The sequence below is a fragment of the Onychomys torridus genome, chromosome 1 (assembly GCF_903995425.1).
Source record: "Onychomys torridus chromosome 1, mOncTor1.1, whole genome shotgun sequence".
NCBI classification, from domain to species: Eukaryota; Metazoa; Chordata; class Mammalia; order Rodentia; family Cricetidae; genus Onychomys; species Onychomys torridus.
Window position 1 is genome coordinate 107205471 of NC_050443.1, and position 26033 is coordinate 107231503.

Here is a 26033-nt window from a genome sequence, read left to right on the forward strand (position 1 = left end):
TCAGCTGGACCATTACTGGGGAATGTCTGAGACTGCTATTTTCCTCATAAGAACAACAACAACAACAGAATGGCCCGGCATAGCTCAGGATGTAACTTCCAGTCCAGTCCCTTTTCCCTTCCTTATTACAGTATATATTTATTTTTGCAATAGAGTCTGGAACTTAAGTTGACCTGAAACTCTCTGTGTATTCCAGGCTGACCTTAAACTCAAACCATTCTACCTACCTCAGCCTTCTGAGTGCTGAAACTGTAGGTATGAGCTACCATGTCTGAGACTCCTTCCAGTACGCACAGCTTAGGAGCTTTGCATGGGTTCGTGGCCAGCACCCACCACAGACTTCTCTCTTTGCCATACCCCACAGAGGAAGCACATCTGCATGTAAAGCTTACTTGCATGCCCTTCCCATGCAGGCCAAGAGCCCCAGGGGCTCTTGAAGGCTTGTTTTCCCTAACAAACCCTGCAGCCAGTACTACTGATGGAGGTTCTTTGAGAGTGACGGAGCCATCCTTAGTTCTTTGTGGGTATAACTTGAGAAGCTGGGGTAACAGACTGTTGTGGTCAGCAAAGCACTCGAACACATGACTTCTGAGCTCATTATCCCATGCCCCAGAAGAATAAGGAAGCAGCAGATGGAGTGAGCTGAGCACATGTAGATTTTTGAATGAAAACTAGTAAAAGCTCAAGAGAGTCTTTTATGGCTCTTATGGCAGGAACTATGGGGCTGGAGAGATGGCTCAGAGGTTAAGAGCACTGGCTGCTCTTCCAAAGGTCCTGAGTTCAATTCCCAGCACCCGCATGATGGCTCACAACCATCTGTAATGAGATCTGGTGCCCTCTTCTGGTCTACAGGGATATGTGCAGACAGAACACTGTATATAATAAATGAATAAATCTTTAAAAAAAAAAAAGAAAAAGAAATAGAGGTCATCTTATTTGACATCAGTCACTTTTGAATGCAGCTTGAGATGAAGCAGTGAGGAGTTCACATATCCTATTCATGTTCCTTTGACCAATCAGAATCACTTTTCTATTTAGGGGAGAGTTAACATGATTAGTGCTGTGTGATGTGATTGGTTCATCATCTGTTATGAGCCCAGCCATGACTGCCTTAGGGATGCTTTCTCCTGTCTCACAGTAGCATCTCATAAAAGACAGGCAGGTGGAAGCTGTTTCTAGAGGATACCAGGCAGTGGCAGCCACTGTGACTCTGTCAAGTTCAATAGCCAAAGCCCCCCACCATTCAAGTAAAGAAATCAGATCAGCACATAGAGCAGGTCAAATCCACTGCCTTTTGGCCTTTTCCAAGCGTTCACATTAATATTCAGACCCCATCGTCAAATTTATGTTATGCCAAGGCTTTGGAAGTGGAATAAAAGCATTTTCCATTAAAATATTATCTTTGTGGGAATCCTGCCCAGGCTCTTATCAGCTCCCCTCAAGGCATAATGGGAAAGGTAATTTCTCCCTTTTGAAGGCTTAGTCTTATATTATGTTTCAAATCATTGTGACATATCATCCAGGCTGAGAAAGGGGAAGTTGTCCTGAGGCTTTAGACCTGCTGTAAATAGGGATAGTCTGATGTGCAAAGCCTCTTCTCATCTTCCCAGTCAGTCACCCACAGCTCTCCACAGGCCCAGCAAGAACATTTCTGAATCCTGATAAATGTTTTTCAGCCATCCCTGGGGTGGGTGAGGGAAGCCATGGTGGATTCTCTTGTTTAAAAAAAAAAAAAATCCTTAATTCTCCTCTGCTTCTGCTTCCTCTCCTGGGCCAATGCCTGTTTCAGGATTGATGCCTCTAGAACGTGGACCAAGGGATGGGGGCCGTCTACCCTTGGTTATCCTTTTTGTTACCACATTCTCTCCACCGCTCTTAACCACCGAGGAATCTCTCTAGCTCCCATGTCTGTACATTTTAGATGCTCAGCAAATGTACACGTTGACAGAGAGGAGGCAGACATGATGATAAGGGAAGATTTTGCAAAAGAAGAAGGCAGGGGTGTGCCCAATAGAGGGGAAGAGGTTCAGAGTCAGGTTTGCAAATGCACTGTCTCCAGGCAACCTTGAGAGGGAGTGAGACCACACCTCACCCTCTAGAAAGTGCGTGCGTGTGTGCGTGCGTGCGTGCGTGCGTGTGTGTGTGTGTGTGTGTGTGTGTGTGTGTGCAGGGCGTGGGAGAGACTGTCTGTCTCTATAGTGATCTCACAATCCCCTGAGCTTCTGAAAGCTTCTGTCTCTGTTCTTTGGGGATGGCTGCTCAGAATCTGGGCCAGACTCTAGGAACAAAGTGAACTCCCTTCATTCATAGGTCAGGGGAAACTACAGGAAACAAAGAAACATGGGATTCTCAGGTCTAAAGCCTAGGAAGGTGAAGCAGCTTGTCAATGAACTTGAAATACAGTAGAAACTGCATGAGTTTAAGCAAGTACCAAGCACTTCCCATCAAAAGGAAGACAGGCAGGTTGTATCCACCAGGTCCACTTGACTCTTCCTCTGTAAGTGGTCCAGGATGGTTCTCAGAACCCCTTTGGACAGGACAGGACAAGCCAGGACAGGAGAGGGTAGCTTCAGTGGTCCCAGGCTCAGCTTGCCTTCCCCAGGGTGTTTAGGGCCCAGTTCACCACCTTTGCACAAGCAGATGGCTCACAGCAAGGGCTCAGCACACCATTTTTTGTTGAATCTTAAGGCTCATGATGCTAGATGAAGTGATTCTTCTGGAAGTTGTTGGCCATTCTAGCCATGCCTGAACTCACAAGCAGCTCTCTGCAAGGCTGGATGCTGTCAACCCTGGACTGCACACAGCCAAGGTCACCCTCAACCCCTTCCCGCCTCCCAGTCTGTCCTCCATGCAATTGCTTGTGTTATTTCGTTTTCCCTTTCTTCAGTATCACTTCCCCAGGGCAGAAGCCAGGTTGTTGGTGTCTTAGCTAGGCCAAGTCTGTGAGCTGAGAAACTGGTCACATAAAGCCAGGCATCATGGTGCGTGCACTTGGGAGATAGAAGTGAGAGAATCTGGAGTTTAAAGTTGTTCTTAGACACATAGTTTGAGGGAGCTTGGGCTACATAAAACCCTGCCCCCAAAATTTCAGGTGTTGGGGGGAGGCAGAGAGAGCAGGGGAGAAGAAAAAGAGGGAGAGAGGCCCCAGTACATAGAACTCATTTCCAAGGAGTCACCTAGGAGATACCTTCTGGAATAAATCACTTGGCACAAGCGTGCCTGGCCCTCTGATCTGAGAACTCCAAGCCTGCCACAAAGCAAGGAAGACAAAGCCCTCCACTGCCTGTTCTCCTCCTGTCTTCAAGTTTGTTAATTTTGCTAACATCTCCTGAGATCCTCGGGGGCTGTGAAGAGCCCTGGACGCTGACCCTGGGATTCTCTTTAAGTGGATTCGTAGTTATGTAAGGAAAGAGCTGGAGGCTGCAGGGGGAGATGTTATAAAAGCTTCTCTTTCAAAATGGGGCATCACAGAATGGAGGCAACGGCAGATGCCGCAGCCAGTGATAAGAAATGAGCTAGCCCCAGCCACCAAGACCTAAGCGGAGGGTTCCAAAGTTTCCAGTGTCTAGTCCTCATGGCAGTATGAAGAATCAGACATCACTAACCTACTGTGCAGATATGGACATGAAGACCCCAAGAGGCAAGCTCACGCAGGACTCCATGGTAGAACTGGGTACTACAGATTCAGTGCTCCTGAAAGCCCCTATTTCTCCTTCACTCACAGTGCTCCCTGGAATAAAGGAAGTTATCATCACCTGCTCAACTCCACTTGGAGCTGTTATCACCTTAAGAAAAATGACTCGAGGTCCATCGGGTGATTCTCTCTCCAGTAGGGAGAGTTGGACAGTGGAAGCTTAGGCTCTGAGTTCTCTTTGAACACTGTCGACATCGGAAGCAGGACCAGGGTGAGATCTTAGAGTGGCAACCTGCTTACTCATGGTTGAATTGTATTCAGTCTACACAGTATTGATTTTTTGGTTGTTTGTGTTTAAAAAGTGGAGACATCAGAAATGTCAGAACATCACTCTTAAGGTTTTTTATTTTCATTACACTTTGTGCTTATTTAGTGTGTTTGTGAATGTGCGAACACCCAGCCTCTCATTACTAAAGCCCAGAGAGTAAAAACAACCTGCATTCTTCTAAGAAAGTAGCCAAGGGAAGGAAACCAGGTCCTTGACTCTCCATACCACACTGTTACTTATGAGGCAGTGGTGGTGTGCTTGTGGCCTGTACCCTTGGCTTTGGATGGTCCTGCCCAGATGCTTTTGAAGCCTCTGCAGGATGCCCTCCAACATTATCGTTGAGATACCAGTGATGCCCTTCTTCCTCTTAGGGAAGGAAGCCCAGCTCTTTAAATCAGATGGAAGATTCATGCAGTGTTCCAAGAATCCTAATTGATCTTATAATAAAAACTTGCAGCCAGATATTGGGGTAAATGCAGAAAGATCAGAGAAACAAAGGAACAAGTCACTAGAGAGACTTCTCACCACTACTGAATCCTCAGGTCAAAAGGGGAGGTGAGATCCTATCTCCATGAATCCTCAGACTAAATGCCCCTGAGTCCTCAGCCGAAAGGGCTTGAGTTCCTATCTCCTTCCACCTTACATGCCTTTCTCCACCGAGCCATATCATTTCCTTCCTAGTGCTGGGATTAAAAGCATGTGTGCTTCCCAAATACTGGTAGCAAAGGCGTGAGATCTCTAGTGCTGGGATTAAAGGTGTGATCACCTCTGCCTGGCTCTGTTTCTCTTTTAGATGGTTTTAATCTTGTGTAGTCTATAGTTTACAGAGATCCAAACATCTCTGCCTCTGCCTCCCGAGGGCTAGGATAAAAGGTATGTGCTACCACTGCCTGACCTCTATGGCTAACTCTGTGACTGGCTCTGCCCTCTGATTTCAGGCAAGCTTTATTTGTTAAGAGCATAAACAAAATATCACCCAATGCAGGTTGCCCCATTAAAGCACATCTGTCTCCAGTTCCAGGAATGATGCTTGCCTGGAAATTTTTCATTACTAGCAAAAGTTACAATACAACAGGAAAGGCAGGATGATTCCTTGATTCTTGTCTCATTTGTTCTTTTAGTTACAAGACAGTTTTAATTAGCTAATGTTTGAGCACATCTTGCAGTGAGTGTGATAAGAAAGCAAATGTCAGTATTTTTTCTTTATGTGGTACAAAAACAATGATAAATCTAAAAATCAATGGCATCTTGGGTATGGGGACACATAATTATTTAATTGGTTCTTACACTTCTTCATTTCCCTGGAGTTTCTCTTACATCAAATTTCCATTGGTCATCGTCTTTATATTTGTTTCCTATTTTCCTTGACCATGGTTTAATAAAGACAGTCTTTCTCAGGGTGACCATACTCATTTCCACATTCTCCTTTTCTTCTCTCTCTCTCTCTCTTACCCCCTCCTCCCTTCTCCAGTATCCCATCTGCTGTGTTGCCATATATCTCAATAATTTGATGCAGCTATAGAAGATCTAGCATCCACGAGTGAGAGAAAACATGTGATGTTTATCCCTCTGAGTCTGGCTTGTTTGTTTAATATGATTATCTCCAGTTACATCCATTTTCCAGAAAATGGCATGATTTCATTCTTCTTTAGGACTGAATAAAGCCTCATTGTGTATTGAGACCACATTTTCTTTATCCACTCATCTGTTTATGGATGGAATCTGTTAGGCAGACCCCATAACTTGACCACTGTGAGACAAGCTACATCAAACATACTTGTGAAGGCATCTTTATGGTCTGCTGACTTTAAGGGTCCTTCAGACATAGACCAAGAGTGGTAAAGCTGGGACATGTGATGAGCCTGTATTTATTCTTCTGAGGAACCTCCACACTGATCTCCACAGTGGCTGGATTAATTTCATCATCCTCTAGCAATATAAAGAGCTCTGTTTGCCCCCCATGCTCACCAGTACTTGTTTTGCTTGTTTTCTTGGTGATAGCCATTCTTACTGGAGTGAGATGGAATCTCAAGGGAGTTTTAATTAGCATGTCACTGATAGTTAAGGATATTGAACATTTTTACATATATATATATATATATATATACTTCTTAGCAATGTGTACTTTGAGGGACTGTCTGTTCATTTCATTATCCCATTTATTGATTGGGTTGTTTGTGGCTTGGGGGTTAGACTTTGATGTCACCATATCATGAATCCTCTTCAGATGTGTAGCTACAAAGAGTTTCCTCCATTCTGTGGGTGTGGCGGAACCCAGCTCTTTCCTTAGACATGCAGAAGCTTTTGAATTTCCTGTTATCCCATTTGCTGACACTTGCTGCTGTTTCCTAAGCGCCTGGTGTCTTTTCACAATGCCATTACCTGTACCTATATCGAGAAGTGTTTCCCCCTAGAAATTTCAGATCTTGTATTGAAATCTTTGATCCATTTTGAATTGATATTTGTATGGGGTGAGAGATGGGAATCTATTTTTCTTCTTCTGAGAGACACCAGCTTTTCCTCACCGTTTCTTACAGAGACTGGTTTTTCTTCAGGCTGTTTTTGACACCTTTGTCAAAGATTTGGTGGCTGTAGGTATCTCCCCCCCCCCCCCCGTGTGTGTGTGTGTGTGTGTGTGTGTGTGTGTGTGTGTGTGTGTGTGTGTGTGTTTAATTCTGGACCCTCTGTTCTAGTCCAGTGATCAATGTGTCTGTTTTTGTCTCAGTACCACCCTGGTTTTATATTGCTCTGTATATAACTTGAAATACCTCCAGTATTGTTCTTTTTGCTCAGGGTGTCTTTGGCTATGTGGGGTTTTCAAGCTTCCATCTGAAGTTTAGGATTGTTCTTCCCACTTACCAGAAGAATAAACTGGTTTTTGAAGAATCTTCTTCCATGTCAGCTTTCTCACCTCGTAAGAGTAAGACTTGGTTTACAAGTTAGCTGAAGTGGAAAAGGAAGCCGCATGTGATCCTAAGCAGGTTCAGTAAATGGGCTTTCCTTTGCCAGAGAAGAACTGCAAACTTCTGCTCATTCATCTGGGTTTCAAGGAGAGCAATGAGTGATCACTACCCAGCGTCACTGGGGAGGCAGGCCACCCTGTCACTGGGTGGACCCTGCACACCTCCTGGAGCATTTCTCTTGTTTGTGTCATTGAAAACAATGAGTGAGCACACATGTTCATGAAACAAGGTGAGAGATTCTCACTTTTGCCTTCTTCCTAGCTGAGAGCATCTTTGCTGTTTTCTGGCAGAACCTCATGTCAATATTTACAGTCAATTGCTTCCAGCTAAGAAAGCCTACAGACTCTGAAAGCAAAAGGCACAATGCTTTTCTCACAGAGCCACTTCCTTCCCATCTGTGGTAAATGCCGTGTGTGTGCATATGTGTTCCGAATTCTGGAACACCTGGGGGTTTGGTACTTAGAAAAAAGCAGCTTCTTGGAACACCCTCACTTCACTGTTTTGTGTGTACCTGTGTGTGGGTGTGTCTGCTCATATCTCTATTCTCAGCAATGCTGACAGATGTGTGTGTGTGTGTGTGTGTGTGTGTGTGTGTGTGTGTGTGTGTGTCTGTCTGTCTGTCTGTCTTATAAACCCATCTTCCAAAGTGGACAATGTACTAGTTATGTGTTTGAAAGCCCATTTCTCCACTTGGGTTGGGTTTTCCCTTCCTCCCTCCATTCCTCTTTTGAGACAGGGTCTCCTGGTTTCCAGGATGGCTTTAAATTCTATGCACCTGAAGATGACCTTGAACTTATGACCTTTCTGTCTCCTGCCATCATTGCCTAAGTACTGGGGTTATAAATCCTCACTACCATGCCTGGCTTATGTGGTACTATGGTCAACCCAGGGTCCCATGCAAGTACTCTACCAGCCTTGATACATTCTAGTCTCAGTTTTGTGTCTTAATCAGGTTAGAAAGTAGGGATGCCTGGGGCCTGGCCGAGGATCTCTGCATTCACTTCCATCAGTTATTGGATGAGAGTTCCAACATGACTGTTAGGGTGTTTGGCCATCTGATCACCAGACTAGGTCAGATCAGGCTTTCTCTCGACCATTGCCAGCAGTCTACAGAGGATGTATCATTGTGGATTTCAAGGGAACCTCTCCAGCACTCTGCCCATTCCTGTTCTCATGTGGTCATCATTCATCATGGTCTGTTATTCCTTGTTCTCCCTTTCTGTTCTTGATCCAGCTGGGATCTCCTGCTCCCCTAAGCTTTCTTTCCCTCGAACCTTGCCCTTCATTACTCCCACTGTCATCCAGGTTGTTCATGTAGATCTCATCCATTTCTCTGTCATTGGGTGATCCCTGTGTCTTTCCTAGGGTCCCATTTTCTAGGTAGCCTCCCTGGAGTTGCCCCAGGTGGAGCTCCAGGAGTCCAATTGTTGAGAAAGAGGACAGACTGTAGGAGTGTGAGTTGAGATCAAGATTAGAAAAGCACAGGGACAAATAGCCAAACAAATGGAAGCACATGAATTATGAACCAAAGGCTGTGGAGCCCCCAGCTGGATCAGGCCCTCTGGATAAGTGAGACAATTGAATAGCTTGAACTGTTTGGGAGGCATCCAGGCAGTGGGACCAGGACCTGTCCTTAGTGAATGAGCTGGCTGTTTGGAACCTTGGGCTTACACAGGGACACTTTGCTCAGCCTGGAAGGAGGGGACTGGACCTGCCTGTACTGAATCCACCAGGTTTAAATGAATCCCCCAGTGGAGTCTTGGTCCTGGAGGACATGGGAATGAAGGGGAGGGGCTGGGGGGAAGGTGGGGGTGGGGGCGGGAGGGGGGAGGACAGGGGAACCCATGGCTGATGTATAAAATTAAAACACAAATATAATAAATTTTAAAAAGGAGAGAAAAACAAGAAAGTAGGGATGCATGTAAAGGAAGACACAGAACAGACTCTCACTTCAAATGGACATCATCTAACTAGTTCCAAGGTGGGTGAAATGCCCCAGCAGCTCAGCTAAGTGTGTTGCTTTGAGAAGAAAATGGGGTGTGGTATGGTGGTTTGATTAGAGTTGGAAAATTTGTCTGTGATGACTTTCTTGTTTGCTCACTGTCCTCATCGAATCTGAATCTAGGATTTAGGACCTCAGAGCAGAATGGCTCATGGAACATTGCATCCTGCTCCCAAACCCCTTGTCACATTGACATTTATTCAACCATAGCTTGGTGGGTCTAATTCAGACTCAGTTGTTGATGAAAATGCAGAGGTGCAAAGGACCAGAGCTGCCTGATGCTCAGTTGTGTCTGCCAGGCCAGAAGGAATCCCCTCTGAAGCCCTTTGTCGGAAACCGTTACATCAATTCAATAACTGTACAAATGTCAGCAAGAAAGTGACAAGCATAAGGTTTAGCATGAAATCGGAGCTTTATGTTGTCACCTAGAAAAGTAACAGCATGCAACAGTTTTAAAGTACTGTGCAAAGGACCAGCAGCATGTGTCAAAGGAAGCTGTCTGCTGCAGTTTCCCAGGCCTCCAGGTGGTTGCACTCCACCTTTACAACTCCAAAGAAAGGCAGAGGCCTCGGTGCTTGGGAAAGGCCGTGCTCTGGTGCTACCTCCCGCTAGGCAGCAGAGAAGACTTTACCTGCACTCCAGAGAATGATGCAAACTCCTTAATGCCCAAGCTGGTGCTGGCACTGCCGGATGAGAGCTCCTGGGTGGCAGGAGTCAGGAAGAAGTTGGAGGCTGCTAGCCAGGCAGCTCCTTCCTTCACCATCTCTTGGAGGTGCCCGAGTGCAGATAGAATTGGTAGCCTGAGCTGTTGACTCATCTGTGTTGAAGTCTTCAAGATATTCTTATTCAAATTCCTCCTCCCCCTCCTCCCCCTCCTTCCCTTCCTCCTCCTCCTCCTCCTCCCTGTCCTCCCTGTCCTCCCCCTCCTCCCCCTCCTCCCCCTCCTTCCCTTCCTCCTCCTCCTCCCCCTCCTCTCACTCCTCCCCCTTCTTCCTCCCCCTCCTCCCCTTCTTCCTCCCCCTCCTCCCCCTCCTCCCCTTCTTCCTCCCCCTCCTCTCCCTCCTCCCCTTCTTCCTCCCCCTCCTTCCTCCCCCTCCTCCTCCTCCTCCCCCTCCTCCCCCTCCTCCCCCTCTTCCTCCTCCACTCAGTGTTCATTGACTTTTGAAGTGTTCTGTTTGGCATTTCTCTGGGCTGCCTTCTCTCTGATTCTGGAGACTTCCATCCATAGCCCAACAGAGCCCCAGGGCTGTTCTTTTCTGCTCCTCACACTTAGGGTAATTAGGTGGATAGATTTGCTAAACTATCTCGATTGACTAAAGACCATTTTATTCCTCCTGGAAGAGCTCAGGATGAGGCCAGAGCCAACAGGAATGAGCTGTCCAGCCTTCCCACTCCTGTACTCATGGGAGAATGTAAATGAATGGGAAGGATGGAGTCCAGTGCCTGTGGGTGGGAATTAAGAAGCTATTGAACCAGCTAGGATGGTATCCAAATGATTCCACTTTAGAACACTATGGAAATCACTTAACACTCTTCTATCATCCTAGCATACCATGCTGGGCAGTGCTATGTCTCACATTTTAGGTTAAGCTTTAATATATATATATATATATACATATATAATGCTGTTGTAATGCTGGTAATAATGAGAAAATTTTCAATGCACAAGTACAGCCTCCATTTGTTTCCTGACTTTAGTTTCATCTGTGTCCCTGAGACAAACCAGATTTAACATCTGTTTAAAAGGCAGTGGGGAGCCAGGCCGTGGTGGTGCATACCTTTAATCCCAGTGCTCAGGAGGCAGAGGCAGGAGGATGTCAGTGAGTTCGAGGCCAGCCTGGTCTACAAAATGAGTTCCAGGACAGTGAGAGTAGGTTGCACAGAGAAACCCTGTCTTGAAAACAAGAAGAAGAAGAAGAAGAAAGGCAGTGGGGATCCATTATAACCTTGTTCGCTCTGGTGGCTGAGGAAGGCTTACTTTGGCACAGGTTCATGCTCCTAACCAAGATCCCTTTTAAATAGGTACATAATTTTCAGAGATAATTTGGAAAAGCTGAAGGTCATTCACTGTCATACACCACAGCTATGCTGACCTGGAACCTGCTGCTGTGTCCTTTTTTCACTCAACACTGCCACATAATCTGGGTCTTCATGTCGCCTCCCTGGCTGTTGAAGGTGTCACAGCTGGGTTGTTTATGCCTCCAAACAAACGCTTTCAGTTTTCCACTTTTGTAAACAACTTTGAAAAGAACATTGTTTAGTTCCCCCTCAGAGTTTATGCCACTTCCTTGAGATCGATCTAAAGACCCCCTAACAGGATGATGGACACATTTTAGCCAGGGCATCTCACACTGCCATGTGCGGTCCTTTGGGCAGTGCTGTGAAAAGCCAGTCCTCACGGGTCTGGAGCCCACCTGAGATCCTGCATCTGTAATAGACTTCTTTGTGATGCCCACACTATAGCCAAGGCTTTGCACTTGGACTTTTTGGTGAACTGACAAAGCATTGGTCAAACCTGTTCTCCCTGAGTCACTGTGGGGGGGCTGGTTGTGTAGGAGTTCTCATATTTAGCAGTGTCTTCCGGTCGAGATGAAACTTTGGTAAATCCGCCATCCAGAGGTGAGCAGCTGCAGCACCTGACCTCAAGGAAAGCTCCTGAACTCAGTCACGGCAGCCATTGTAACCACGGGGAAGTTCAGTTATGTCACACAGTGCTGCACCTAGGAACAGATGCACCCAACCAGGGACTATGCCAGACCACTGCAGATAATGGGATCTGGATACCAGTAATTTGTAAGTTTCCTATCTACTGAAGGAGACTGTGTGTGTAGCCAGGGTTGAGCACCATTGTTCTTAGCCCTCAGAGACTAACCTTAAATCTCACTGAGTTACAACTGCAACTTTTTTTCCAGCATCAATTCTTTAAAAAATTTTTAATATTCACAATACTTGTACCTATTTATAGGATGGAGTATGATAGTTTAATACTTGTAAACAATGCAGAATGATCAAGTCAGGGTAATTAGCATTTTCAACTTCTCAAACACTTACATTTTGTGTAGGGGCCTTTGGAAACTTATGTTTATCTTAAAATACACAACAGATGTCATAGGCTATAGTCATCCTGCTGTGCTAGAGAGCGTTAGAACTTAGTCTTCCTACTCGATGCCTTCTACCCAAGCTCTCTCTATTGCAGATATTTATCCCAGACACTAGTGACCTACTGTTTTACTTGATCCTGCATGAGTGAATATGTGTGGTGCTTTTCTTTGTGCTTACTGGTTTTAACTGTTGATTTGATACAAACTGGAATCACTAGGAATGAGATTCTTAATGAGGAATTATATAGGAAAGGTTGGCCTGTGTGTATGCACGTGGGAGGTTATCTTAATTGGTAACTTATGAAGAAAGATTCAGCTCATTGTGGGCAGCAACATTTCCTAGGCAGGGGTCACCCTGAACAGTCCCCTATAAGAGAGAAGAAAACTAGCTGAGAGCAAGCAAGCAAGGCTCCGTGCACTCAATTCTCCCCACAATTGGCTATACATCCAATGCTTTGCTTTCCTGCCTTGACTTCCCCACAATAATGGACTCGTAACCTGGAATTGTAAGTAAATAAACCCTTTCTTCCCTAAGTTGCTTTTTTCAGGGTATTCATCATAGCAACAGAAACAAAATCAGAACAGTCTTTCTTGGGCACACTTATTTCACTTAATGGAGTGTCTTCCAGATCTATTCATATTGTCATAAAGAAATGGATGAAAGCTTGGGGGGTTGTGTATACTATGTCCCAGCTCCATGGTTTTAAGTCTTGGCATGTCTAAAATACAGTAATTTTATATTTTAAGAATAATTCAAGGTGGTTGCCATGACCATCTTCTCCATCAAGTCAACTCCTCTGTGGCATTTGCTGATGTCCTTCTAGCAAATGCTGCCATTGCATGTTCTGGCTATACCAACCACAAGGGGTCATCTCAGGCTCCTGACTTGCCCTAACCCTTCTAATCTAAGCACTTTTTACTGAACTGGGTACACTTTTTTCTTATTGAATGTAATACATTTGAAAATAATCTCTCAGAATGGACATGTCCTTCCATCAGCCCCTAAGACCTGTGTCTTAGTTTGGGTTTCTATTGCTGTGAAGAGACACCATGACCACAGCAACTCTTATAAGGAAATCATTTAATTGGGGTGGCTCACTTACAGTTTCAAAGGTTCGATGCATTATCATCATGGTGGGGCACTTAGCGGTTTGCAGGCAGACATGGTGCTGGCTGCATCTTGATCAAAAAGCAACAGGAAATGGTCTCAGTGTCACACTGAGGGAAGCTTGAGCAAAAGAGCCCTCAAAGCCCACCAGGGACACACTTCTTCCAACAAAGCCACACCTCCTAATAGTGCCTCTCCCTTTGGGGTCCGTTTTCTTTCAAACCAGCATACCCTGTGAGAGCAGAGATGGTGTCCTGGGCATCTTTTTCTTCCTTCATTTAGCATGTGTCTGTTTAGCATATATTAGACAGCTAGCTTTTCTGTGCTGTGATAAACCACTGAAAACAAAAAGCAACTTGGGGAGTAAAAGGTTTATTTCCCCCTATAGGTTACAGTCCATCACTGAGGAAAGCCAAGGCAGGAACTTAAAGCAGGACCTGAGTACTGGCTTGCTCTCTAGCTCATGTTCAGATGCCTTTCTCAAATAGCCCAGGCACCCACGCCTAGAGAGGCTACTGCCCACGGTGGGCTGGGCCCTCCTACCTCAATTAGCAATCAAGAAACTGCCCTACAGACATGCCATGGTTAATCTGATGCGGGTGGTTTCTTAACCATGGTCCAGTCTTCCCAGGTGTGTCAAATTAACAACCAAGATTACCCATCACAAGAACCATGAAACCTTTGTTGAATGAATGAGGGAGTGGGTGAAATAATGACACTGAGTGGACACATACAGGCCTGGAGGGTTGTTCTCATGGTTAAAAGTTGATTCTAGAATGGTTGTAGCAGGAGAACAGATTTGGCTACATGGTGCCTGGTTCTTCTTAGCCTTGGCCTTGACCTTGGGCAGGCAGAAAGGCTGAAATACACAAATTCTTGCTACTCCTCACCTGCTAGGGTAATGCCTGCTTTTTCTCTCTGGCAGTTGCCTTCTCGGGCCTCGGTTTCACCACATTCTACCTGGCTGGCAAGCTGCACTGCTTCACGGAGAGCGGGCGGGGCAAGAGCTGGCGGCTCTGTGCTGCCATCTTGCCCTTGTACTGTGCCATGATGATCGCCCTGTCGCGCATGTGCGACTACAAACACCACTGGCAAGGTGAGTCCCTGCTCAGTCCTCAGAGTGGCCTCACTCTTCCTCCAGCGATGGGTTTTGGACAGTCACTGACCTGGGAAGAACTGAGTCCTGTTGTCAGAGCCAGATTAGATGTCACAGAAGACACAGGGCCCTTCCCATGTGTCCTGGCATTCATCTTGCCCCTGCTGAGTTCTGTCTCCTCGTTTGTTCTCAGGAAGACTTTGTCAAGTCCTGCCAGGATATCGGGTCTTCACTGTAGTCACCCTGGCCTCAGGCCCAGATGTGATTTCTCTGCTTGGTTGGTCTCCAAACTCAGTGCCAGGCTGGTTTTGGCTCCTTTTCCATTGTAAATCCAGTCCCCAAGGACATATTTCTCACCACAGAGGCAGTGCCAAAGGGTATGTCCAGCCCAGGGACCTATATCATCAATATTTTTAGTAGTTACCACAAAGCTAGAGTAAGGCTTACTTCTATTGCAAGGCTGGGGTGAGATTTCCCTCTGTCTCAAGGCTAGGGTGGGACTTAGCATCTGACACATCTGTGGTGAGGCTTGTCTCTATCACAAGGCTAGGCCAAGGCTTGCCTCTATCACAAGGCTGACCTGAGACTTACTCTGTCTCAAGGCAAGGTTTCTATCACAAAGCGGGGATGAGGCTTGCCTCTATCTCAAGGCAGGGGTGAAGCTTGCTTCTGTGTGTCGGTCCTAGGATATTCATTAAAATCTAAATCACAAGCAAGTGAGGGGTTTGTTCCTAAAGTGTGACTGACCGCACCATGCAAGAGAATTGCCACCTGCCATAATAGACAGGGAGCAGATCCAGAGGTGACAGGCATAGTAGTGTGGCTTCCAGGGACAGCAGGATCTATGGTGTGGCTTCCCAAAATGCCATCCCCAGACCACCTTGATCAGCCTCACCCCTATCCACTGAGTCCTGGATTTGTATCTTGGAGTAGGATGGAGTCTGATGTGGTATCCAGGGGTCTGCATGCTGACAAAGGATCCCATCCTTTCTGGTCACTTCTGAGAGTCACCAATAAAGAGCCAGTTTCTCCTCCTGCTCCCTCCCAGCTTCTGGTCTACTCCCAGCCCTCTTGGAGCTCATGTCTTGGGAGACATGTACCTGAAATGGCATTTTGGAGTTAGAAGGTGCAGGGTGTGGGGAAGAGATGCTGAAGCACAGTTTAGACACGGGACACATCAGCATCCAGTGCCCCCTGAATGGAGGAGATAAGGAAAGGACCCCGGGGCTGGAGCTGCAGTCCCCCTTGGTCTTTATTTTCACCACTGAGTTGAAGGAAGTGCTTGGTGTCCTGAAAACCACATTACATGAAGGAAGGAGGGACAGAGTCCCTGAGCCAACAGCCACAGGGGCATGTCTTCACTGCAGCCTGGCTCTAGCAGTGTTTACCACCTTTGAGGCCTGTGGAGTTAGGGCATTTCTCAGCAGGAACAGTATGGACCAACAGCCTTGTGTGAATTGTGTCCCTGTTTCCCAGGGAGCTCCAATTTCTTCTTTGCCCATAGAATAATATCTGAATATTTCACAGAGCAATGTCATAGACTGAATGCAATAACAAATAGTCATTGGTAAATGCAAATGCACTATGCAAATTGATATCTCTATTGGCTTCCTCACTGTTACTGAGGAGGCATGTGTAGCGTTTCCTAAACAACTGACTTGATGGCAGGTGCATTTTTGCAACATGATCTGTTTACAAGCACTGATACTGAGTTGGCACTCTTATTTGACCATTTTGGATTTGGGAAACAAGGAAGAACTTCAAGGGCCTAGAGAAGTAGCTCATTGGTAGAATGCTTGCCTAACATACATCAAGTATTGGGTTCCATCCCCAGTACTACATAGACTGGGTGTGGTAGTATATACTTAACAATTCTAGCACTAGGGACGTGGAGGCAGGGTGACCTGAGGTTTAAGGCCATCTGTGGCTGTACAATGAGTTCACGCTCATCCTAAGATGTATAAAACTCTGCCCCAAAATTTAAAAAAAAAAAAAAAAAGTTTTAGAATTGATGTTTCCCCTTCATCTTTGCATAATAATCTTGTACTGAGAGCCTGAGATGTGAGGTGTGGACCTCTTCAACCCTCTCTGGTCCTTGCCTGGCTTGTTGCCCTTTTCTCTGTGACTGAGTAATGTAGCCAAGAGGAAAGAATGAGAAATTGTATTTATTCAGTGCTCATCTGTTTGGAGAGAAATGGGGGTGGCCTCTGAGGTTTGGGGCTTGGCAAACCCAGAGCAGTGAGGCCTTTGATTGCAGTGTAGGTGGGTGTTGGAGGCAGGGTGCTTGATTGAGACAAATTGCTTGTTTTTCTGTGGTAAACTGAGCTGCCCAGTGACCATGGGCAGGGACCATCAATCAAGGTGAAAATCCATAGACGCCAGCAAAGCCCAAGTCCTTCTCATTATTAATGTTAGTTAACAACATTACTGTTAAGGGATTTTATGACTCCATTTCATAATGATATCAAATATGGAAATAACAACCGATTACTTCATTACATATTCATATCCAATCAATATCCCATAATCTCACATGGCTTGCTCTGTTAGTTACAATGGTTATTTTCTGTTATTTCAACCTCCCTAGTCCACTCTAAATATACAAGCCTGCTTTTTGACTAAACAAGGGGACCGTGGAGGCACAGGCATAGATGGAGCTACACTTAAATATTTAGGGAAACTTCCCAAGAAAGAGAGCTGGCTGGATCGATATCAGAACTCTCTGTGGTGGATGCTCCCCTTGACTTTGTGCTAGGTTGGCTCCAGGTCATTTGGAAGCCAGAGAGACTGGCAGGGGTGCCAGTGCAGAGCCCTGTGCCTGGTAGCAGGGCTTACCTTTGTGTTTAACCATGAACACAAAGCATTTGAACTTTGAAATTAGTAGAATCCCCATGCTGGGGAAAACCCACGCAGAGAAGGACAGGGCATGCCTTAAGGCAGCTTCTGCCTCTGCTCTCTCTTGTGTATTTTGTGGTTCCTGGTTAGGGAAGAACCAGAGCTAGGACTGGTAAAAACAGGTACTTGGCGTCATCCAAGGGTGTCTTAGCACTTATGCAAGCTCAGACACAGGCACACACAAGCACATGCATGGGCAGAGACTCACACACATGTGCACATACACACAAAGGCACATGCATGGGCACAAAGGTACACACAGAGGTGGGAGGGAGGGAGGGAGGGAGGGAAGGAGGGGGGGGAGAGAGAGAGAGAGAGAGAGAGAGAGAGAGAGAGAGAGAGAGAGAGAGAGAGAGAGAGAGAGAGATTCACCAGGCCTCTCTTAGACTATCAGAAGCAATCCTTTGATTTTCTAAATGAAGGGACTTGAAAGGGGTTCTTAGGACTGTATGGTTGTTCCTACCAGAAACCTACCAGCCCTAGGCTGAACAAAATCTGGCCCTGCAGCTCTCCCTTTAGTTAATTCTATTCCAAGTGAAGGTATCTCCCCTCCATTGGCTACCTGTGTGGCATGGCTGAACTCACAACTGTTTAGGAACCGCAGAGCCCAGATGCCAATGGTAGCACCATGTCTATGTTGGTGCTCAGGGGAGTAGGAGCAGTCTGAAGCCTCATGGTGCCCCTCCTGCCATGCAGAGCCCACCAGAGAGACAGAACTAGGCCCATAGGAGTCTTCCTCGGCTGGGCCTTTTGCATCTTTATGTACTTGGCTGGCCCATTGCCCATTTTCCTCGAGGAAAGTTGTTGCTTGCTCCCGAGTTCCATGGGTACCTTGCTTCACTTTATTCAGGGAATGCTTCTCTTCTCAGCTTCCTGTGGTTTCCTGTGGACTTTCATGTTAAAGATGGTTCTAGAATCCAATCCCTCTCCCCATGCTGGTCCAATGCTTCTGTCTGGTCTTCATCCTTTTCCCTGGGCTGTAGCCAGAGAGCCTTCAGGATCGTGGCTTTGTCCATAAGTTCCTCCATCGATGCTCTGCTCCTCAGAGCCCATATCCTGCAGTGCCCTGCAAAATCCCACCCTTAAGACCAGCCTGCTCATGTGGCTTTTTGCTGTTCATTGAACACTCCAGGCTTATTTCACCATGGTGCCTTTGCACTGGCTTCTTCATGTGCCTGCAACCCTGTCTGTAGATGTAACGGTCTTATTAAATAAGAAATACAGAGTCAAACGCAGAGCTAAAAGTCCAAGAGGTCAGAGCAGTAGCTAAGAGCTGAGACTTAAAACCGTGTTCTTACCCTTCCTGCTGCTGCTGTCCTTCCCCTCAGAAAGAGACCTACTTCCTGTGTATCTGTCTTTTTATTGACTTTCTGTTCTGCCTTCTCATTGGTTGTAAACCCAACCATATGACCTCCTTGTCACTGCCTGTCATGTGGTTGGGATTAAGGGCATGTGCCACCACTGCCAGACTTCTGCTATGGCTTGCTATTAGCTCTGACCCCCAGGCACTTTTATTTATTAACATACAAATAAAATCACATTTCAGCACAAATAAAATGTCACCATACCTGTCCTCCTTGATGTGGGTGGACAGTGGTCCTTTGCCCTCCTCTGGCTGTGTTCCATACATCACATTGGATAGACTTGACAACATCATTTCACCCACAGCACACCCCTCATATCCAGCCTCTCTACCCTGACTCATGTGCTACCTTCTAACAACTAATTTATGCATAATGACAATTGTCTGTTCCTAGTCACTAGAACAAGGGGAGGAAGGCAGACTTTGTAAATACTATACATCGGCCTTATGTAGATAAACCATTTCTGTGACAGTTATGTGAGGGCAGCCATAGATGATATGTAAATGAGCAGAATTATGTCACTGACTGGCCCCGCCAATATAGGCAGGGATGTTTGCATGTCACATGCTATCTTCTGATGGAGTTCCCTAGACTTTCTAGAGCAAACATCTAAACACCAGGTGTTAAAAATGACAGCAGTATGTTATCTTACTATTCTGGAGGCTGGACAAGGGACTGTCAGGACAGCTGTCCCGGAAACCTGAAGAAGGAATCTTCCTGGCCCCTCCCAGTTTCTTGTATCCAAGATGTTCCTTGGCTTGTAGAAGTAGTGTTCCAGGCTCTGTCCTGGTCCCCCACAACATTCCCTGCATCTCTTCACATCACCTCTTCTGCCTTTGTCTAAACTAACCTCATTAGAAGGACACCAGCCATATTGGGCTAATGGCCTACCCAGTGACCTCGTCTTCTAGAAAGAACCCATTTTCTGCTGTAGATATAGCTGCTTGGCAGAGTGATTACTGTCATACATAGGGCCCTGGGTTCTGTCTCCTTTGGTTCAAGATCATCTTTGGTTCCACAGTAAATTCAAAGCCTTAAGACTCAGTTCCCTAATGCTGTCTCACTGTGTTATAAGGGACTAGGAATTTGACAGAAATTTTAAAAGGACATAGGTCAGCTCAATAAATATATGCTAAATAAGTGAATGATTTTGACTAAATTGACCCTTTGTCTTTTTTTTTTTTTTTTTTTTTGCCTTATTTGAGCTAGCCTCACTATGAGCTCAGGATGCCCTAGAAGTCACTCATCTTGTAACCCAAGATAGCCTCAAACTCAAGATCCTCCTGCCTCAACATCCTGAGTTCTGGGATTACAAACATGCATGTGACTTGCAACATGCTCCTCTCTTACTGGTCACATTCTTTGCACTGGTGACATCCTCAGCCAATCTGTATTAAGGCAATAGGGAAAGCTGCCTAGAGATGGAAGAAAATGCTCCACAGTGTGTGGGACGTTGGATCCCTGTAACATCCTAACAGAAAGAAAGACAAACAGGAAGTGTGTAAGAGCACAGATGACACAGGACAGTTGCTGTTGGGTCCAGTAGTTGTGGGCTTCAAGAGACCACTCCACAGTTCCCCCTTTCACTGCCCTGCCCACTGCGGGGAGAAAGTTTTGTGTTAGACTACAGAGCTGAAACATCGTGAACTTAGTGCTTCATCTTATAGGACAATATTCCAAGCAGTAGCTGAGTAGCTGAGACCATCTGTGCATGAAACAGTTCCCTCTACAGATGATGCCAGCTTGCTAGGCTCCCAGTGTCCTTGTGGGACTTCATGTTGGCCTTCTTGGCTGGCTTCCATCACTCACTTGGCTTAACTAAAGGCTTTGGATCAGAAACTGGTATTTGTGGGATATGGCAGGTGACACAGACACTCTGAATTATTTCTGAGCTCATCCAACTTATTTTCATATAATAGCCACATTTTCTGTAAGCTCTTTCCTTTTAAAAGTAAAAAATTTAAATTTGCATTTGAAATATTTATTTGGTCATGCCTCTTTGTGCTTGTGGACTCAGTAAGGTAGTATGGTCGATATGCCTCCAGCCTACAGTGTACTAGGTAGGTTGGTATTATATGAATTCTTTTCTGGAAACTCAGTCACAAAAGCAGGAATCTCATTAGACAGAGACACACTGGAAAGGAAAAAGGAACAACAGAAACAAAAACAAAACAAAAAGATCAGAAGCAATTGTTGAGTTTTTCAAAGTTGAATTTTGCCTGAGTGTCTTGGGTCATAAAGCCCAAGACATACAAGGTCTCAAGTCAAGTGAACTCAATGATGTTGGATGTTGCCATGGTGATAGGAATGGCTATACTCTTCCTGGGGACCTGCCAACACAAATGGGAAGCCCTTGTTCATGTTGTTTTATTGGAGCAGGTGTACATAGTTTGGCATATTGGTTGTGGAAGACCTGGTAAGGTCATTTCCTGTTCTTTGACCTCATAAGATAAGGATGGGTTTGTGCCCATCTTAAAAGCAAAGATTCATTTCTCAGGTTGCTGGATTCAAAATCACAGTTTCTGGTCCCATTGGAAACCATCTGGTGTTGGTTTCCTCTCTCTGTTTTTATAAAGAAAGGCTTCATTGAACTCTAATTTGACACCATAAAGCTCTCCCCTTTGAAGTACACAGTGCTGTGGGTTCTATCTGCATATTCAGAATAGTGCAACCATCATAAGCTTACTACTTACAGTCACTGTTCCCTGCTCCTGGCAACACTGATCAACTTTCTGTCTCTTGAGTTTGCCTGTTTTAAGTACTATGGAATGCATGGTCTTTTGTGGCTAGTAGTGTTGACAGTTTGGTGTATCTTGCAGATGATGTTCAGTGTATCTGTTTGCCAAACATTTACAGAATAGAAACTACTGAGCTCTGAGGAATGCACATGAGCAAGCTGCCTAAGATCCTAGACACCATCTAGTAGCCAGAGAGTCTTGGAAATAGGGTGCCAAACAGGATGGAAGGTATGAGGCTGCAAAATGCACAGATGATGCCCCAGAGGGAAGTGGAACTCTGGTCCATGCTGAAGGCTTAGAGCTGTATAGGAATGTGACAAAATATTCTTCATTCCAACCTGGTGGGTGACCTTATGCCCTGTAATCCTTTTATTAGGTGGGCTAACCATCAGTTGCTCAGTCTGACAAGCCCCTTTCTTCCTTTCTTGGTCGCGTTATGCATTTTTTCCTTCTTCCTAGAAAACTGCAGATGTTCTTCTTGCCTCTGTGTCCCTTCATAATGTCTTAGCTTTTGGGTTATACCCTCAGCATAACCCTGTGCTCTAGGTTAGCCCAGGCCACATTGCTGAACCAGCTCTCAGACACCTCCCCCCCCCCCCCCCCCCCCACACTTCTCATTCCTGGTGCTTATCACAGCTATAACTCACTGTTAAGCCATCATTACATGGCATCTATTTTGTCCCTTGGGGCTGTAAACTCTGGATAGCAGGGTCTCCTATGCTTCCTTGGGCCTGATGTCTGAAGTCTGACTCCAATGCCTAACACCTGATACACATACAGTAAGGAGACAGCAGCATTTGGATGCTAGGTACATGGAGATCCATTCATTTCTTTTCTGAGTCTTTCAAGAGCATGCTACCCTTCTTGCTGTGAAGTCAATTCTAAGTGGGATTTTTTTTTCCCAATGAAGACCTGAATGCCCTTGCCTGATATCTGTCAACAGGATGTGAGTGTGAGCTGATTGAAACAGCAGTTGCCCACATGAGCCCTTGATGACAAGCTCCCTCATAAAGCAAGTTATTTCTTGTCCACACCTTCGTAATAAATTCAGCCGTGAGTGGCTGCTTGAAGGTGGCTTGGATAGGACTACCTCTTGTTCCTGTTGCTCCCCACCCCTCTTGGTTTTTCATTTGGTCCATCAACTGGGAAAATGCTTGGGCTGGCATCACCATGTCCTTGCACGTTGCTAGTGAGCCCAAGGAGCATATGCCTAGCATTGTTAGATGTCTTCAGTCAATGACCCTCCTCTTGAAATGCTGAGCCATAGAGAAGCCAGGTGGTATCATTCGTACACCTAGCTCTTTGGTCTGTTTGACAGTCAATGGCTCAAATGCAGGTTAGGTTTTGTGGTTTATTTTAGATGCTCATAAAAATAACAGCCTGTGGGACTGTTCCCTGAGCTTGGACAAGATAATAAAATGAAATAATAGTGCAGCTCAAAGACCTTGAACTAGAAAAAGGTTGTAATGTGCTTTATGGACTGGTATCCATAGATTACATGAAGGAATTCTTCATTTGTGCTGCTGTTTCATTCTAGGATGCTAACTGTGCCTGGAAGCTCTGTTCAAGAATTCATAGTCTATACTGCTTTAAAGGTTCTTGGGTGACACATGTTTTCCAAGTTTATTTAAAATGCTCTCAAGGGCTGGTGAAATGGCTCATGGGTAAAGGCACCTGATGTCAAGTCTGACACTTAAGTTTGTTCTCTAGGACACATATAGTAGGAGGAGAGAAACAATTCCTGCAAGTTTTCCTCTAACTTTCACACACACACACACACACACACACACACACACACACACACACAATTAATTAATCTTTTGTTAAAAGAATAGTGCATTTAAAAATAAAATAAAGTGCAATAAAAACATTATGGCCATGTTCCTGAGGTTAAGTTCTGGACTCTTGGCTTCCTGGGTAGGAAGAAGGATGGAAAAGAATCAAGAGATCCCCATAAGTACCAGAGTAAGATGTAAAAGGGACAGGATGAACTAGCTGCTTTTAGGTCCTGTTGTGACATATGCCCTGTGGCATCAACTTTAGAAATAGTAGCATGGAATTATTGTCATGGGGAATGAGGAAAATTTTGAGACCTCATCTCCATCAGAGAGATAAGGAAGCCAAGGCTCAGGGAAGTGAAATGATTCACTTTGGCAGGGGCTTATGGTCAAGAGACCCCACCACAAGGATATTCTGAGTTTGGGGTGAGAGTAGATGATGGGTGTTTTACCATGTCCCAGGTACACCTACTGGGCCCTGGGCATAGATGAGGATGGGCTACTTCCTGAAGCCCATGGCCTCCTAATTCTACTATTATTTCTCAGACCGCCACTTCCCATCTTAATAGCTTTTCATCAGGGCCAAGCAGACACTCGTATGTGTTCCTTGCCTTTATGTTAGGCCAATCTTATACAAGAAGGCCTCTTTGTGCTCACTTTGGTTGCACATGTACTAAAATTGGAATGATACAGAGAAGATTAGCATGGCCCCTGCACAAGGATGACACACAAATTCATGAAGCATCCATATTTTTCTAATCATTATTCATATGTATAATTCAGCTATTATTTGGCTTAAAGGAGTTTATTGGGAAATGTTATCATTTTTACTATTTTCTACAGAGAAAGTATTTTCCAGTTTTAAATAACTCTGGACTTTGGAATTATAACCTGTTTTTATGTTAAAAAAATTTTAAGTGGGGGAAAAAAAGAAGGCCTCTTCATGGCCATGTGCTTTCTCCACACTCAGAGATAACCAACAGGATGGCAGAGGACCTCAGGAACAAGGGGCTCACTTAAGGATACACAGAGCAGAAGCCAAATCTAACCCTCGACTTACTGTGCATTCACCTCCCTCGACAATCTTAATTCCGCTATGAGCATCATGATGTTGGCCAAATGTTGAGGGGTCAGCAGCCAACTAGACCCACAGCCCTTGCCCTCAGAATTCTAGACCTAGTGCTAACGATCCACAGTGGTAAAGTTCACCTTTATTCACCGCTGGGGTTGCACAGGAATGGGCCGGGGTCACTACCATGTGTCCCTGGGCTTCATTGTACAAGGATAAGGAGTTAAGTGTTGGAGCAGGATAGGGAATAAGTAGGATTCTTTTCTGAGCCCAGAACAGAAACTACATGTATGCAACTAATAAGCAGGTATAAGCAGGAAGATTGTGTGTGGAGGAGACATGAGTGGAGTATGTGACAGAACCATATGAGCAGCTTTGATTGACACCGGGCCTTCTTGATTCTTAGGAGCAGTGGAGGTCCCACTGAGCAGAGGAGCAGCTCCACCTATTTGCACATGAAGGAGGTTCACCAGCTGTTGTGTCCCGAGTCTAGACTCTGGTCATTAGAGCAGCAGCTGCACTTTGGGCTACATGCCCTTGACATCCATCTTGGAAATGTCTAGAATACAAGCACTCTTATTTATACTTGTTTTTTTTTCTATTTTACTATTGTAGATCAATAAAATTACACATACTAGATTGCTACATTTATTGGAAGAACTTTAAAGTGTGTGTTAGGGAAGACTGTGTTTGCCTACTGGCCTACTGTAAATTTTAATAGTAGCAGTTGTTGGTCTATGGAAGACAGTGACATACAAAATTTTGTGTCCATTACAAATTCTGACAGAGCTAGCGTGACTGCTCAGGAGGTTAAGGTATTTGCTGACAAGCCCGATGGCTCTGAATCTCGGATCCCATGTGGTGGGGGAGGAGAGAACCTACTCCTGAAAGTTGTTCTCTGACACCAGTAACTGTGGCATGCACATGTAGACATGTACACATGTACATTCATGCACTGAATAAATTTAAAAATGGGATATTTTTTTAAATTATCCTGATAGATCAAGGTAGACCCTAGATACTTATAACAAGACCAGCAGTGACTGGTATCACACATACAACTACACACTGAGAGGTTCATTTTCTGGAAAGATACAAGGCTTTGACCACAACTCATTATGGTCTCACGGGAAGCAAAAGGCGGGTAGCTGGACTTACCTGAGGTGGCTGCACAGTATCTGGCTTCCTAAGAAGTGTGGAAAGAGTTATTCCTTGTTTGAGCCAGGGAGGACATAGCCTTTATCCCACAGGCCTGTTGCATTTTGAAGTCTGGGACCTCGGAAAGTCACAAGGTTATCAAGCCTAGAATGAGCCTGTAAAGGTTTACACAGCCCCTGGACCAGCACAGACTACAGACTCAGGCTAATAGTGTTCCAGCCTTCCATATCCTGTCCAGTTTTATCTGTCAGCTTGATACAGCCTAGAGTCATCCAAAAGGGGCATCTAAAATTAAAGGATTTCCCAGATCAGATTGACCTGCATTCTGGTCATAGAAGGGCCCAGCCCACTCTGGGTGACACAACTCCCTAGGCAAGTAATCCTAAGCTGTATAAGAAAGCTTGCCAAGCATAGGTCTTTGGCTGAGCCACAAAGCAATGTTCCTCCCTGGTTTCTGCCTCAAGTTCCTTCCATGGACTCCTTATGATGATAGACTGAAACTGTAAGCTGAGATAAACCTTTGCCTCCCCTAAGTTGCTTTTGGTCATGGCATTTGCCACAGCAATGGAATTAAACTGGAGTGCTGGGGGAAATGGGGGTGCTTCCAACTATCTGAAGGAAGTCTGCGTGACTCAACAAGATAGTTGACATGTAGAGAATGACAGCTGATGGTGGTAGTGACTACGACATGCGTTTCAGATTTCTCTTGCTGTGGGAGGTTCCCACTGTGTTAGGATGTCTTGGCAGAAATAGTCTGTAGAGAAAGTTTGGGCATGCATCACACACACACTGAGGGTTG

General features: G+C 45.4%; 1 protein-coding gene and 1 non-coding gene across 2 annotated transcripts in view; both read left to right on the plus strand.

Moving 5' to 3' along the window:
* Plpp4 (phospholipid phosphatase 4) overlaps positions 1 to 26033 on the plus strand; it is a 129259-nt gene that overhangs the window by 101748 nt on the left and 1478 nt on the right. Inside the window, exon 6 of the mRNA XM_036191653.1 lies at positions 14062 to 14232. Within this exon, the coding sequence (XP_036047546.1) occupies positions 14062 to 14232 (171 nt within the window). The remainder of the gene's footprint in view (positions 1 to 14061; positions 14233 to 26033) is intronic.
* Positions 23657 to 23763, plus strand: LOC118576798. The gene has a single exon (XR_004944009.1). It is a non-coding gene; the product is annotated as a U6 spliceosomal RNA (small nuclear RNA).